Source organism: Caretta caretta, chromosome 12, assembly GCF_965140235.1.
Source record: "Caretta caretta isolate rCarCar2 chromosome 12, rCarCar1.hap1, whole genome shotgun sequence".
NCBI lineage: Eukaryota > Metazoa > Chordata > Testudines > Cheloniidae > Caretta > Caretta caretta.
The window spans coordinates 23,111,620-23,127,604 of NC_134217.1; the positions used below are offsets into that span (position 1 = coordinate 23,111,620).

At 39.2% G+C, this 15,985-nt stretch overlaps 1 protein-coding gene across 6 annotated transcripts in view; it reads left to right on the forward strand.

The window, feature by feature from the left end:
* ZNF507 (zinc finger protein 507) overlaps positions 1-15,985 on the forward strand; it is a 50,843-nt gene that overhangs the window by 3,667 nt on the left and 31,191 nt on the right. For all 6 annotated transcript variants that reach the window (XM_048870866.2, XM_048870867.2, XM_075118400.1 and 3 more), the window contains 2 exons: positions 11,623-13,754; positions 15,675-15,780. In XM_048870866.2, the coding sequence (XP_048726823.1) occupies positions 11,628-13,754; positions 15,675-15,780 (2,233 nt within the window). In that variant the 5' untranslated portion in view covers positions 11,623-11,627. The remainder of the gene's footprint in view (positions 1-11,622; positions 13,755-15,674; positions 15,781-15,985) is intronic.

Consider the following 15,985-nt stretch of genomic DNA (forward strand, 5'->3'; position numbering starts at 1 on the left):
TACTTATTCTGTTTCATGATGGAATAATTGACATTTTTTCAGTTTAACAGTAACTGTCTACAGATACATTATCACATTGATTTCTGTTACCAAAAAGATACTGAATTTGCATTACATAATCTGTCCACATGATGTTCTTTTGTCCTATATAAAAGTTTTCTAAGACATCATAACTGTACTTTCAGCCTACATTTTCTGCCACTTCAGTGGGGCTCTGCACAGAATTTACCTACATAGATCTGATTGAAGGCTCAGGGCCTTAAATTGTTTTGTAATTACTAAGGAATCTAATGAGTCTGGGTTTTTAAGATAACTTTTTTATCTTTTAAAAATGAGTTATTTTGAATTAAGTGGCTAAAACTCATCAAATTATGTGTGGTTTCAGTACTTAAACATTTTTCAAATCTAGTGTTGATAACAATATATAAAAGATCGTTCTGGTTTGTCCTAATAATTCACATTTTATGTGATACCCTGAATATTTACTTCATAGCCGGGTTTAATTACTTTATGGATGAATGGAAGTCACACTGCAAATTTCCTTACCTTAATTATATTTGATATTGTGATCCTCCTGTAATATCTGACATGGCCTGAACTCGGCATACATGCTTCTAGTAAATAAGAACTTAAATCTTTATAGAATGTAAAGGTTTAGAAAATGCTACTATTTAAATAAAATGACTTAAAGACAAAAATAGTCTTATTTTTGAAAGGTCGGTGTCTTCCTGTATCTGCAGAAAATTAGAAACTCTTCTCCACATCCTCTTGTGAGTCTCTCAACTTCAGTATTTTTACAATAGAAAAAACATAACTGCATTTTAAATAAACTAATTCAATGCCAAAATAAACTGAATAGTAAACTGAAGGGGAAGTATCTCTGCTCAGCATTTCTGTGGGGATTGGTGTTATGACCTATACAATTGAAATACTTCAAGGAAAAAGTTTGTAGCTGTTGTCAGGGAGATAAATTCATATAGCAAGTACCTGAATACAATAATAGTATCTTGTTTGGGACAATCTGCTCTCTTATTTTTTTCTTTTACTGCTCATCTACTATGATAATGTGTGCAAGTAAAAGTTACATTTTGTTTATTTCTCTGTAAAACTTTCTTACAAAGCAAATATACAAAAAAAACCCAACCCCCAAACCCTACAAAGGCTGTGGTCCTGCAAACATTTAGTCCATACTTAACTTTAATCCTGGAAGTAGTCCTACTGAAATCATTTGGAAAATACCTCCAAGCTGTGAAATTCACACTTATTTTAATTTATTTAATCAAATTGACTTTTCTTCTGTACTGAAGGGAGGGCAAGGGGAAATTGAGTTGTGATAGTAGAATCCAAGATTTAGCATGGAGAAAACTTTTCATCTGAGTTAAATAAATCCTCAAATTAATATATGTAAAACCTTTTAAAATAAAGAAGTACTACTACAGACCTTAACCATATATTGGCTGTAACATGTAACTACCATTGACCACAGTGCAGAGTACCGTATGTATTTCCCTTTTTGACAGATCAAATAAAAATCCATATGTGTTCAGAAACACATACCAAGATAAGAAATATACATATGTCCACTACAGAATATGAGGAAAAATATTGGAACAAAACTGTAGTCTAGCTTTTTAAAAAAAAAAATAAAAGACCAGATTCTGTAACTAAGACTTTTTCTCAGAAAGATTCTTATAATGTAAGGGAAAGGAATGTGCAAGCGAACTGTAGCATTGGCTACAATAAAGGTACTAAAAAAAGTTACAAAATGTGTTTTTGCCCCAACACAGCAGAGAAGTGCTTGTGAAAGGAAGCTAGTTTTCCCATGTGTTGCACAAAAACAATTTTTTTTTTTGTAATTTTAGTTTACTTACCATTACTGTCGCCAATGCTAAGGTTGGCTTAGTTTCCCTCTGAGTGTATCACAGTGAACTGCAGCAAAAAGTTCAATTTCAAACCAGAAATCTTACAGACAGTTGCAGTGGCACAGGAGCCAGCAAACAGAGCTGTAAACAGGGGAGTTTGCCAGGGGAGTTTGGGGGGAAGACTAAGAGAGCCAGGCAGAGGAACAGACAGGCTATGAAGGGAGTGTGTGGTGGTCTAGCAGTGTTTTCATGTTTGTTGGGGGTTTGTTTTGCTGTGAGTGGGGGTGTTTTGGTTTGGTTTGTGTTTCCTGGATGAACAGGACTTAGGTGAAAAGGCTGTCAAGGTTCCTCCCCCACTCTGAACTCTAGGGTACAGATGTGGGGACCTGCATGAAAACCTCCTAAGCTTACTTTTACCAGCTTAGGTTAAAACTTCCCCAAGATACAAATTAATTTTATCCTTTGTCCTTGGAATATCCACTGCCACCACCAAACTCTAACTGGGTTTACTAGGAAAAGTAGTTTGGACACATCTTTACCCCCAAAATCCTCCCAACCCTTGCACCCCACTTCCTGGGAAAGGTTTGGTAAAAAGCCTCACCAATTTGCATAGGTGACCACAGACCCAAACCCTTGGATCTGAGAACAATGAAAAAGCATTCAGTTTTCTTACAAGAAGACTTTTAATAGAAATAGAAGTAAATAGAAATAAAGAAATCCCCCCTGTAAAATCAGGATGGTAGATACCTTACAGGGTAATTAGATTCAAAACATAGAGAATCCCTCTAGGCAAAATCTTAAGTTACAAAAAAGATACACAGACAGAAATAGTCATTCTATTCAGCACAGTTCTTTTCTCAGCCATTTAAAGAAATCATAATCTAACACATACCTAGCTAAATTATGTACTAAAAGTTCTAAGACTCCATTCCTGTTCTATCCCCGGCAAAAGCAGCATACCGACAGACACAGACCCTTTGTTTCTCTCCCTCCTCCCAGCTTTTGAAAGTATCTTGTCTCCTCATTGGTCATTTTGGTCAGGTGCCAGCGAGGTTACCTTTAGCTTCTTAACCCTTTACAGGTGAGAGGATTTTTCCTCTGGCCAGGAGGGATTTTAAAGGGGTTTACCCTTCCCTTTATATTTATGACAAAGGCTATGACAGATACAGAGGCAGCAGTGGTAGTGACCCAAGCAGTGGAAGACACATTGAAGATGACTGGATGTGGAAGCTGCGGCATGTAAATGATCCTGGAGGGGGTACCTGTGAAGAGTTTAGTCTGCATGAAGTGCCATCTGATCGAGCTGATGGAAGAAAAGATCTGAGAATTGGAGATGAAGGTGGAAACTCTGCTTGAGTTTAGAAGGGGGTTCAAGCAGATGATGGAGCAAAGACATGAGGCTGAAGGGAAAAGCTCAGAGTTGCAGATGGAAGCAGGACCAAAGAACTCTGAGGGGAGACTGCTGGGTGAGGAAAGTGGACAGTGGAAGCATGTGACTAAGAGAACCAGGCAGAGGAAAAGACGGGCTAGTGAAGAAGAAATAGAGCTCAGGAACAGGTTTGCGGAGTTGGAAAATGAAGAAGGGGCACAGCAGGTGGTCACTGAAGGTGAGAGGGCAAGGAAGAAGAGAAGAGCAGCGAGTCCTATAGGATGAGGGGAAGAGTCAGTGGAGATAACATCACCAAATATGAGCCCCAGGAGGATACGGGATGGGTTGCAGAGGATTGCAAGAGACAATAGGAATCAAGAGGACTTGCAGCCAGAGGGAACAGGGGATAGACCAGAGAATCGCACCATCACCAGGAAAAGGCAGGTCTACGTGATTGGGGAATCCTTACTGATAAGAGTAGACAGGCCTGTAACCAGAACTGATCCAGAGAACAGAACGGAGTGCTGTCTGCCAGGTGCTAAGATACTGGATGAGGACCTGAGGCTGAAGAGGATCCTAACGGGAGTGGGAAAGAATCCACTGATTGTCCTTCATGTGGGAATAAATGATACGGCTAGATTCTCGCTGGAACGTATCAAGGGAGACTATGCCAGGCTGGGGAAGACGCTTAAGGAAATCGAGGCTCAGTGATCTTCAGTGGGATTCTGCCTGTTCCTAGAGAAGGGCAACAAAGGTGTGAAAAGATTATGATGATCAACAGATGGCTCAGGCAGTGGTGCTATAAGGAGGGCTTTGGGATGTATGGCCCCTGGGAAGCATTCATGGACAGAAGACTGTTCTCTCTAGGATGGACTTCACCTGAGCAGGGAGGGAAATAGACTTCTAGGATGGAGGCTGGCACAACTGACTAAGAGAGCACTAAACTCGGAATTTGGGGGAGATGGTTGGGAGATGTCCAGGTAATCTCCATGCCAGATTTTAACATTGAGAGGGAAGAAAACGAAGTAAGAAAGGATACAGCCATGGGTAGGAGAATGGACATAAGAAGGAAGGGTAGTGTAGATACCAGTCTAATAGGTGATACTGGCGGTAGAATGTCTGTGCCTACTTAGGTAAAGAATGTGAGCGAAGCCAAACAGCAAAAATTAAGATGTTTGTACACTAATGCAAGGAGCCTAGATAACAAAATGGAGGAACTAGAGCTACTGGTGCAGGAAGTGAAACCAGATATTATAGGGATAACAGAAACACGGTTGAATAGTAGTCATGACTGGAGTTACAGGTATTGAAGGGTATGTGCTGTTTAGGAAAGACAGAAATGAAGGCAAAGGTGGTGGAGTAGCATTGTATATCTGTGATGAGGTAGACTGTAAAGAAATAAGAAGCGATGAAATGGATAAGACAGAGTCTGTCTGGGCAAAAATCACATTGGGGAAGAAAGCTACTAGAGCCTCCACTAGGATAGTACTTGGGGTGTGCTGTAGACCACTGGGATACGATTTGGATATGGATAGAGACCTCTTTAATGTTCTTAATGAAGTAAATACTAATGGGAATTGTGTGATCATGGGAGACTTTAACTTCACAGATATAGACTGGAGGACAAGTGCTAGTAATAATAATAGGGCTCAGATTTTCCTGGATGCGATAGCTGCTGGATTCCTTCACCAAGTAGCTGCTGAACCAACAAGAGGGGATGCCATTTTAGATTTGGTTTTGGTGAGTAGTGAGGAACTCATAGAAGAAATCGTTATAGGACACAACCTTGGTTTGAACGATCATGAGCTAATTCAGTTCAAACTGAATGGAAGGATAAACAAAAATAGATCTGTGATGAGGGTTTTTGATTTCAAAAGGGCTAACTTTAAAAAATTAAGGAAATTAGGGAAGTGGATTGGACTGAAGAACTTGTGGATCTAAGGGCAAAGGAGGCTGGAATTCCTTCAAGTCAAGGTTGCAGAAACTATCAGAAGCCTGCATCCCAAGAAAGGGGAAAAATCCCGTAGGCAGGAGTTGTGGACTAAGGTGGATGAGCAAGCATCTCAGAGAGGTGATTAAGAAAAAGCAGAAAGCCTACAAGGAGTGGAAGATGAGAGGGATCAGCAAGGAAAGCTACCTTACTGAGGTCAGAACATGTAGGGATAAAGTGAGAAAGGCCAAAAGCCATGTAGAGTTGGACCTTGCAAAGGGAATTAAAACCAATAGTAAAAGGTTCTATCGGCATACAAATAAGAAGAAAACAAAGAAAGAAGAAGTGGGACCGCTAAACACTGAAGATGGAGTGAAGGTTAAGGATAATTTGGGCATGGCCCAATATCTAAATAAATACTTTGCCTCAGTCTTTAATGAGGAGCTTAGGGACAATGGTAGGATGACAAATAGGAATGAGGATATGGAGGTAGATAATACCACATCCGAGGTAGAAGCCAAACGTGAACAGCTTAATGGGACTAAATCGGGGGGCACAGATAATCTTCATCCAAGAACATTAAAGGAACTGGCACATGAAATTGCAAGCCCATTAGCAAGAATTTTTAATGAATCTGTAAACTCAGGGATTGTACTGTATAACTGGAGAATTATTAACATAGTTTGTACTTTTAAGAAAGGGGGGGAAACGTGATCTGGGTAACTACAGGCCTGTTAGTTTGACCTCTGTAGTAAGAAAGGTCTTGGAAAAAATTTTGAAGGAGAAAGTAGTTAAGGACTTTGAGGTCAGTGGTAATTGGGACAAAATACAACATGGTTTTACAAAAGGTAGATCATGCCAAACCAACCTGATCTCCTTCTTTGAGAAGGTAACAGATTTTTTTAGATAAAGGAAATGCGGTGGATCTAATTTACCTGTATTTCAGAAAGGCATTTGATACCGTTCCACATGGGGAATTATTAGCTAAATTGGAAAAGATGGGGATCAGTATGAAAACTGAAAGGTGGATAAGGAACTGGTTAAAGGTGAGACTACAACAGGTCATACTGAAAGGTGAACTGTCAGGCTGGAGGGAGGTTACTAGTGGAGTTCCTCAGGGATCGGTTTTGGAACCAATCTTATTTAATCTTTTTATTATTGACCTTGGCACAAAAAGTGGGAATGTACTAATAAAGTTTGCGGATGACACGAAGCTGGGAGATATTGCCAATACAGAGAAGGACCAGGATATCATACTGGAAGATCTGGATAACTTAGTAAACTGGAGTAATAGTAATAGGATGAAATTTAATAATGAAAAGTGCAAGGTCATGCATTTAGGGATTAATAACAAATTTTTTGTTATAAACTGGGGACACATCACTTGGAAATAACAGAGGAGGAGAAGGACCTCTGAGTATTGGTTGATCCCAGGATGACTATGAGCCGCCAATGTGATATGGCCGTGAAAAAAAGCTAATGCAGTCTTGGGATGCATCAGGCGAGGTATTTCCAGTAGAGATAATGAGGTGTTAGTACTATTATACAAGGCACTTGTGAGACCTCATCTGGAATATTGTTTGTAGTTCTGGTCTCCCATGTTTAAGAAGGATGAATTCAAACTGGAACAGATACAGAGAAGGGCTGCTAGGATGATCCGAGGAATGGAAAACCTGTCTTATGAAAGGAGACTTGTCATAAATATAAAGGGAAGGGTAAACCCCTTTAAAATCCCTCCTGGCCAGAGGAAAAAAATCCTCTCACCTGTAAAGGGTTAAGAAGCTAAAGGTAACCTCACTGGCACCTGACCAAAATGACCAATGAGGAGACAAGATACTTTCAAAAGCTGGGAGGAGGGAGAGAAACAAAAGGTCTGTGTGTCTGTCTATACGCTGTTTCTGCAGGGGATAGACCAGGAATGGAGTCCTAGAACTTTTAGTAAGTAATCTAGCTAGGTATGTGTTAGATTATGATTTCTTTAAATGGCTGAGAAAAGAATTGTGCTGAATAGAATAACTATTTCTGTCTGTGTATCTTTTTTGTAACTTAAGGTTTTGCCTAGAGGGGTTCTTTATGTTTTGAATCTAATTACCCTGTAAGGTATCTACCATCCTGATTTTACAGGGGGGATTTCTTTATTTCTATTTACTTCTATTTCTATTAAAAGTCTTCTTGTAAGAAAACTGAATGCTTTTTCATTGTTCTCAGATCCAAGGGTTTGGGTCTGTGGTCACCTATGCAAATTGGTGAGGCTTTTTATCCAACATTTCCCTGGAAAGGGGGGGGTGCAAGTATTAGGAGGATTGTTCATTGTTCTTAAGATCCAAGGGCCTGAGTCTGTAGTCACCTAGGCAAATTGGTGAGGCTTTTTACCAAACCTTGTCCAGAAAGTGGGGTGCAAGGTTTTGGGAAGTATTTTGGGGGGAAAGACATGTCCAGACAGCTCTTCCCCAGTAACCAGTATTTGTTTGGTGGTGGTAGCGGCCAATCCAAGGACAAAGGGTGGAATATTTTGTACCTTGGGGAAGTTTTGACCTAAGCTGGTAAAGAGAAGCTTAGGAAGTTTTTCATGCAGGTCCCCACATCTGTACCCTAGCGTTCAGAGTGGGGAAGGAACCTTGACAAGACTCAAAGAGCTTGGCTTGTTTATCCTAACCAAAAGAAGGCTGAGGGGAGATATAAATGCTCTCTATGAATATATCCGAGATATAAATACCGGGGAGGAAGAGGAATTATTTAAGCTCAGTACCAATGTGGACACAAGAACAAATGGATATAAACTGGCCGTCAGGAAGTTTAGATTTGAAATTAGACAAAGGTTTCTAACCATCAGAGGAGTGAAGTTCTGGAATAGCCTTCCAAGGGGAGCAGTGGAGGCAAAAGACGTATCTGGCTTCAAGACTAACCTTGATAAATTTATGGAGGGGATGGTATGATGGGATAGCTTAATTTTGGCAATTAATTGATCTTTGACTATTAACAGTAAATATGACCAATGGCCTGTGATTGGACGTTAGATGGGATGGGATCCGAGTTACTACAGAGAATTCTTTCCTGGGTGTCTGGCTGGTGAGTCTTGCCCACATATTCAGGGTTTAGCTGATCACCACATTTGGGGTCAGGAAGGAATTTTCCTCCAGGACAGATTGGCAGAAGCCCTGGGGGTTTTTCGCCTTCTTCTGCTGCGTGGGGCATGGGTCACTTGCTGGAGGATACTCTGCACCTTGAAGTCTTTAAACCACGATTTGAGGACTTCAGTAGCTCAGATGTATGTACAGGAGTGGGTGGGTGAGATTCTGTGGTCTGTGTTGTGCAGGAGGTCAGACTAAAGTCTGTGATTCTATACTTGAATTAATATTCTCAATTTACCATTATAGTGCTACTGCACTATACTTCAGTGATTCTTATCTGCATATCACCCATTGTCTTTCCCCCTTAATGTTGACTATCCACCCCTGGATATGTGAAGAGCCGGAGTGGTATTTTTCTCAAATTTCCTGAGGTGTGAGCCTACAGCAGAACTTTTGTATACCTGTAGTTACATCAGAAGAACTGGCATGAACAAACTATTGAGCTATTTGTCTCTTTCAGTTATATTGAAGCAATGTTTCCTACGCACTACGTGGGGATAGAAGCTGATTCTTCATTATAAAGTCTTCACCTTTGTTTTGTTCTCCTATATGATTTAAAAAAAAAGTCCTCTGGTTCATATTTGAGATCTGTAAATAGAATATTTAAAATTCAGTACACATAATTTGAAAATGCTTCTTTTTAGTTCTACTAACTGTATCCTCTGCAAATAAATTTCTACAGCCTCATGTTAATTCAGCACAGGATGCGGTTATTACTGTCTCTCATGAACACAAAGCATCTTCCCCAGTTCTAACTACCAGCCTAATGTTGTGGTGCTATGTGCTATTCGTTCTGTTCTTAAACTAAAAAGCTCAATCCAATTTCTGCAATTGACTGAAAATACTATAACTACGTGAGTAACTTGTTTGACAGGTTCTAAGCCCCAAATAATTGGATACCTTTATTTAAAGACACTTCAACTGACTTGTAGTGTGGTCCTATTCTAAGAAGTTGCTATGCAAAAATGGCACCATATTACCTGCTCCTTGTGTTTACTTAGAATCATGCCTACTGTCTTTAGCAAGAAAACTAAGCTTATACTGTTTTTTATTCCTATTAGAGCCAATCTTTTCCTCCTTTTATGTCAGAAATGTGTATTGAGTATAATTAATTGGAAGATACTGGTACCCCAATTTCACAGGTGTAACTGAAGGTTTAATTTGACCTAAAGAACTTTTATTTTAGGAGAAAATAATGAGAATAAAAGAATCCAGGCTGAGTTTGGAGGACTGCCAGTTAACAGAAACACATTTCTAATTTTAAATTGAGCATGTTTACTGTGGAACTCCAAAACATTTTTCAGTTACTTTTCAGAGAAGAACTCCACGTTAAGTGTAATATTATAAACATGATGCTGCATTAAATTCCCTTCTAGGTTTTTTCCCCCAGTCAATAATCTCAAACCATGTTTGTGCTTAAATATGGCCACTATTTTAACCTCTGACCATACCACATTATGGTCTGTGGTTTATGGTTAATGTTTTTTAAAGGAAGTAAAAAGGGAAACAATTATTTCCTTAGCTTCCAGAACAATACAGTTCTTAAAACACAAAAAGTGATTGTTCAGAAATGCTCACTACCAGTAGAACTTTACAGTTCAGCGAATATTGCCTTGCTATCTTAGAAAATTAGTCTTGTGCTGGGAAATATGCTTTTTTTACATTTGCACTATCTTAATGAATAAAGCCATAGCAAAATGATTAATGCAGGTAATGCTTAGTAGAATCATTTCATGCTGAAATTTTAGTTATATTCTGAAGTGTTTTGTTACAAACCTACATTCACTTCAGAAGACTTCATCTGATCAGTAGAAACTGTACTTGATACACTTAGTATTTAAAAAGTAGGTCTTCATGCCATAGTGAAACTTGCTTTTTGAATTTAAATATGCTGAATTCATTTAAAATCAGTATCTTTAGGTAGGGTTTCTAGTGTTCAGATGGTGGTGATCATGGTGGGGAAATAGACAATATCCACAACAATACAAGCCAACTTACCCATGAAAATTATTAGCTCACTCTGCCACTCCAGACCTTTGTAGTTTGAGGCATTCAGATGTAGGCTAACATGAAAAGGTGCTACAAATACTCTGTCAAAATGTAACATGTGTTAGGGGGCTTATTCCTTCACCCACTTACTTCCCTGGTCCTTCTCGCATGAACAGAGAGCAACAATACCCGAAGTCCAAAGGTGCAAACAATTCGATGTTTATTGGGGTGAACTTCCAGCAAGCATGATTCCAGTTTCCTTCCTTAGTGTCCCCCTTCCCAGCTCTGACACCACAGAGCCTTACACCTGTGTCCCTGTTCCCATTCCTGCCCTTAGCCAAACATGATTCCAATTTCCTTACCCCCATTCCCTGTTCCCATTTCCACCTTTAGCATAACATGATTCCAATTTTCCCACCCCAATTCCCTGTTCCCATTTCCCCTCCTCACACGCACCCACTCACTTCCTGACTGACTGCAGACTATATAGTAAAACTTGAGATCTGCTTAGCTGTACCTTAACTAATCATTTTCCTGAAATTAAACTAACCAATCCTAACATATTGTAACATGATTATGTAACCAATTCTATCCCACCACCTTAATTAGTTTACACCCAGCAAAATTAATTATACAGCAGACAGAAACAATCACAGAACCAGACAGAGATTATACAGACAAACAATAGCAAAGTGGGAACTATAATGACAAAACAATACAGAAGTGAGGATTTCACATCCCAGCTATTGATAAGTGAGTTCTTGCCAGATAGGATGCTATCAAACTAAGTTTCTTTTTACATCTTCTAGGCACTTCCCTTTCTCCGGAGGTGACAGGCATTATCAGGACAGGAGAATATTCCTAACAGCCCAATAGCACCTTCTTTCAATGTGACTAGTTTGGAATGTGAGGATGTGACCGGTCGCTTTCCAGCTTATGGCTACCTCTGTTGCTTAGCCAAAGGCCTTAGCCTAAGAACAGGGCCTCAGACTGTCACAGAAAGAGAAGTACACCGGCAGGCAATGGTTTTGATTCTTTCTTTTATACCTCTATAACTAGCCAAAAATACACCTAAATTCTTCGAGTACAGGCCTTTACAGACAGGCCTGAATATCTATATCCTAACACTATGGTATCCAAAATGCTGTGTATACAAGGCCTTCCAGATTTCTGATTTTCTATGGTCTAAAACTGGAAGACTTTATTATTAGAATATTAATTAATTTGGGCTACCATTTTTAGTAGAATTGGGAAGTTAAATATTTAATCAGTAGTGACTACAAATTTCTGTCTTTGTGCTTGTTAAGTAAGCTAATGTTTCATTTCATAATATTTTTTCAGATATTATGGAAGAGGGAAGCAGTATTGCAGTATTGGTGCCAAATATTGTGGAACAGGAAGCTGTACTGATTTCTGAAACGGTCATTGGCTCAACACTAGAAAGCAGTGAAGATCATAGAAAATGTAAAACTGATCCTCTAATCCATGTTATCCAAAAATTAAGCAAGATAGTAGAAAGTGAGAAGTCACAGAGATGCCTTTTAATAGGGAAAAAACGTTCCCATCCTAATACTTCTACACCATCTTTTGAAACACAAGATCTTTGTGAGATCCCAGCTAAAACAATGGAACTGCCTGTTATTGGCATTAAAAAGACTGATGAGCTACAAGCAGATTATGTAACCAGTTGTCTTCCACAAAGTAAAAGAAAGGTTATATGCTACCAGTGTGGCCTATGTAAATTTCTATCACCATCTCTTTCTATACTACAAGAACATATAAAACAACATGGTCAACAGAATGAAATTATATTAATGTGCTCAGAATGCCACTTTGCTTCTAAAAACCAAGAAGAACTTGAAGTTCATGTCAGAATTCACCATGAGAATGATGGCAAAAACCAGCCAAATGTGCAACAATGTGTAAATCTCTCAGCTTCATCTTTGCAAGGGCCAGCAGAAGGAAGTGTCAAAGCAGGCACTGATCAGGCAGTAAATCTGGACTGTAAAGGCATAACTCGGTCTACTCCTATAGCTGAAATGGGTGGGAGAAAATGGTATACTTATGAGCAGTATGGCATGTATCGGTGCTTAATTTGTAGCTACACTTGTGGTCAGCAAAGAATGTTAAAAACACATGCATGGAAACATGCAGGTGAGGTTGACTGTTCTTATCCTATATTTGAAGAAGAAAATGAGCCTGCTATCTTGTCAGATGCAACTTTAACTCATACACCTCATAGTGTGGATACAATTGTTCTCTCTCTAGAAAATAATGAACTAGACATCCATAGTGACCATTCTCTTCAACTCCAGATTTGTAGCTCCGAGCAACTGTCATGTAAATCTCCACAGGTGGTAGAAAATGGAAAAGAGGAGGAGGTCCTAAGTCAATCAACAGCCCTTTCCCCTACTGGAGAACCGTTAGAGGAAACCATATCGGATACAGATACAGAGCAAGATAATTTGATAACTGATAGCCTACTTTCATCAGCACAGAAAATCATTAACTGTAGCCCAAATAAGAAAGGTCATGTTAATGTAATAGTAGAGCGCTTGCCAAGTGCCGAAGAAACTGTTTTACAAAAACCTTTCTTAATGAACACTGACATTGAAGCTGAGAAAAAATTATTCTCAGAGGAGTCCCAGGTTGTGTGTGAAGGACCTGGTGAAGTTTATCACTCAGATGAAATTGAAGAAGTAATAATAGGATGGAGCAATACTGAGAAGAAAGATAATGATTTAATCTCTAATAAAGGCATAGCAGCTGATGAAAATGCCCCTCCAGTGCGAAGAAGAACAAATTCGGAATCTCTGAGACTGCACTCGTTAGCTGCAGAAGCTCTTGTTACAATGCCTATCAGAGCTGCAGAACTAACAAGATCCAGCTTTAGGGCCTTCGCTGCGGTAAACTCTTTAGATGCAGATACAGGACAAAGACAGTCAGATGGCGCTTGTGCAGCCCATTCTAAAATGGTATCATCACTTAAAAACGCTCCAGAGGGATTAACTAGTTTAAACCAAAGTGACTGTGCAATAATGGAGCTACAGAAGGACAAACCAGAGCTATCAGAAGCACCAATTAAAATGGGCATTAGTATGTCGCTGCTCACAGTAATTGAAAAATTGAGAGAGCGGACAGATCAGAATGCTTCTGATGATGACATTTTGAAAGAATTACAGGACAATGCACAATGCCAACCTGTGAATGACATGAACATGCCAGGAAGTAACCTGGTAGAGTACATACCTAATGTAGATCGACCATACCGCTGTCGCCTATGCCATTATAGCAGTGGCAATAAGGGCTACATAAAACAACACTTGAGAGTCCATCGTCAAAGGCAACCATATCAGTGTCCTATTTGTGAGCATATAGCTGACAATAGTAAAGATTTAGAAAGCCACATGATCAACCACTGCAAAACCAGAATGTATCAATGCAAGCAATGTGAAGAATCCTTTCATTATAAGGTGAAGTTATTTCCTTTGCATCTGTCTAGAATAGCAGTTTAACTGTTTGCTACTAATTAACTGTTTTATTACTTTCTTTTAATTAAACTAAGTTAACCACAGGAATTATCAAAGTATGGCACCTTGGCTGCAATGTCATTACAAATGGAGACTATTAGAACTACTCTTGTACTACTGTATTCTTGCAACATGTCTTGCAACCTCAAGTTATTTACTTTTACGTGTCCTCTGTTTCTTTGTGAAAAATATTACATTTTCAGTGAGAGTCATCATAGTGACCCATTAATGCCCTACTTCTGGCCTGTTAACCTGTAGCAATAACAGGAGGGAATGGAAGCATTAGGAGGGGATAGTCTAGATAACCTAATAGGTCAGAACTTCAAAGTGGACTCAAACATGACCCCTCATTGGGAGTGGGTGCAAAACCAGAGATGGTTCTTCTAGAACAAGGTTTCTCAAATTCATCGCACTACAACCCCCTTCTGACAACAACAATTACTACATGACCCCAGGAGTGGAGACTGAGCTTGCCCAAGCCCTGCTGCCCCAGGCGGGGGGCCTGTAACCTGAGCCCTGCCACCCAGGACTGCAGCTGTTGGGCTTCGGTCCTGGGTGGTGCGGCTTTGGCCCCAGCAAGTCTAAGTCAGCCCTGGTGACCCCATTAAAATAGGGTCCCGACCCACAGTTTGAGAACAGCTGTTCTAGAAACTTTAGCCCAGAAAAATCTGCTGAGTGATAAAAATTTCTTTATTGCTGCTTCATGGAACAGATGTTATGCAGGGGACCAAATCTGAAAAATTACAGTCCAGAGCTGAATATTGTGCCACGGTCACAGTTTTAGCCTCTCTGTTTAACACATTAGTGTTGCAGGATGATGCATTTATATGTGAATTTAGTGCTTATGAAAAGATATCAATAGCACTGATAACTGTAGTCTTTCAGTCATTCACACAATTGGGACCAGCACAGGCAATGGCAGTGCAAACTTGCCCACTTGTCCTGTTCAATCTTAATTTGGGAGGGCAACGTTTAGATTAAAGTAAGTCACCTCCATAGTTGATGAGAATTTTTGTCATGGCCAGTAGAAGGTGGAATGACATCTTTCATCTAAGCCTCTGGATAATCACCAGAAAACGTAGGCACTACTGATCTGGTCCACATTTGAACATGTGAATTAGAACTGATTGCTTCTCTATCCTATTACCAGTAACCTGAGCTACCCAGTCCTATTTTCCTCCTATCCTCATCCCCCTCATTTCACTGAGAAGACATTTTTCCTATTAAGATTTTATTATTCTTTGAGAGTTTCAGTATATTACTATATTATATCTGAATGTGAAGAAAAGTTTAATCTTAAAATTATTTTACATTTAGAAGAACAGGAAGTTACTTCAACAGGTCACTTTTTTCTAATGATCGATTTTGCTTTTTAAAAAAAAAACTTCTTGCTATTTAATATCTGTCAGATATCTAATGTCTACTCTTTAAAACAGTCAAAAGCATTTCATTCATTGAGTTGTCATCTTAGTACCATTTTTTGCATTTTATATGTTGTTCAGTTAGTCAATTAACTGAGGCATTCTGCAAATACATATGAGCTAATGTAAACAATAGCTTTGCAAGTTAGTGCAACATGAAGTGACCACTGTGTATTTATAAAAAGAAAAGGAGGATTTGTGGCACCTTAGAGACTAACAAATTTATTTGAACATAATAAACATCTCACTTCATCAGATGTAGCTCACGAAAGCTTACGCTCAATTAAATTTGTTAGTCTCTAAGGTGCCACAAGTCCTCCTTTTCTTTTTGCTGATACAGACTACACGGCTGCTACTCTGAAACCTGTGAATTTATAGAGTCTAAACTTAAATATTTTAGGGAAAGGTGATTTGTTTTTTTGTTTGTTTGTTTTTTTAACAGAGTCAGCTGCGAAATCATGAGAGAGAGCAACATAGTCTTCCAGATCTGCTCTCAACAGCAACATCTAACAAACTAATAGTTTCCAGCGAGGCAGATGAAAGAGAAGGTACTGTATATATTTTTATATAAGATACCAGTAAAGAGTCAAATTTATAGTGTTGCTACTGGTGTGTTGTATTATGAGCTTATGTTTCTCAAAATTTTCATTTAGGCAGAAAATTGTTATGCTTACTCTCAGCCCAAATGTGTGCAGGGTTTTCAGAAGACTTGGGAAAATTGCATGGTTTTGACATACCCTATCAGCATTTGAC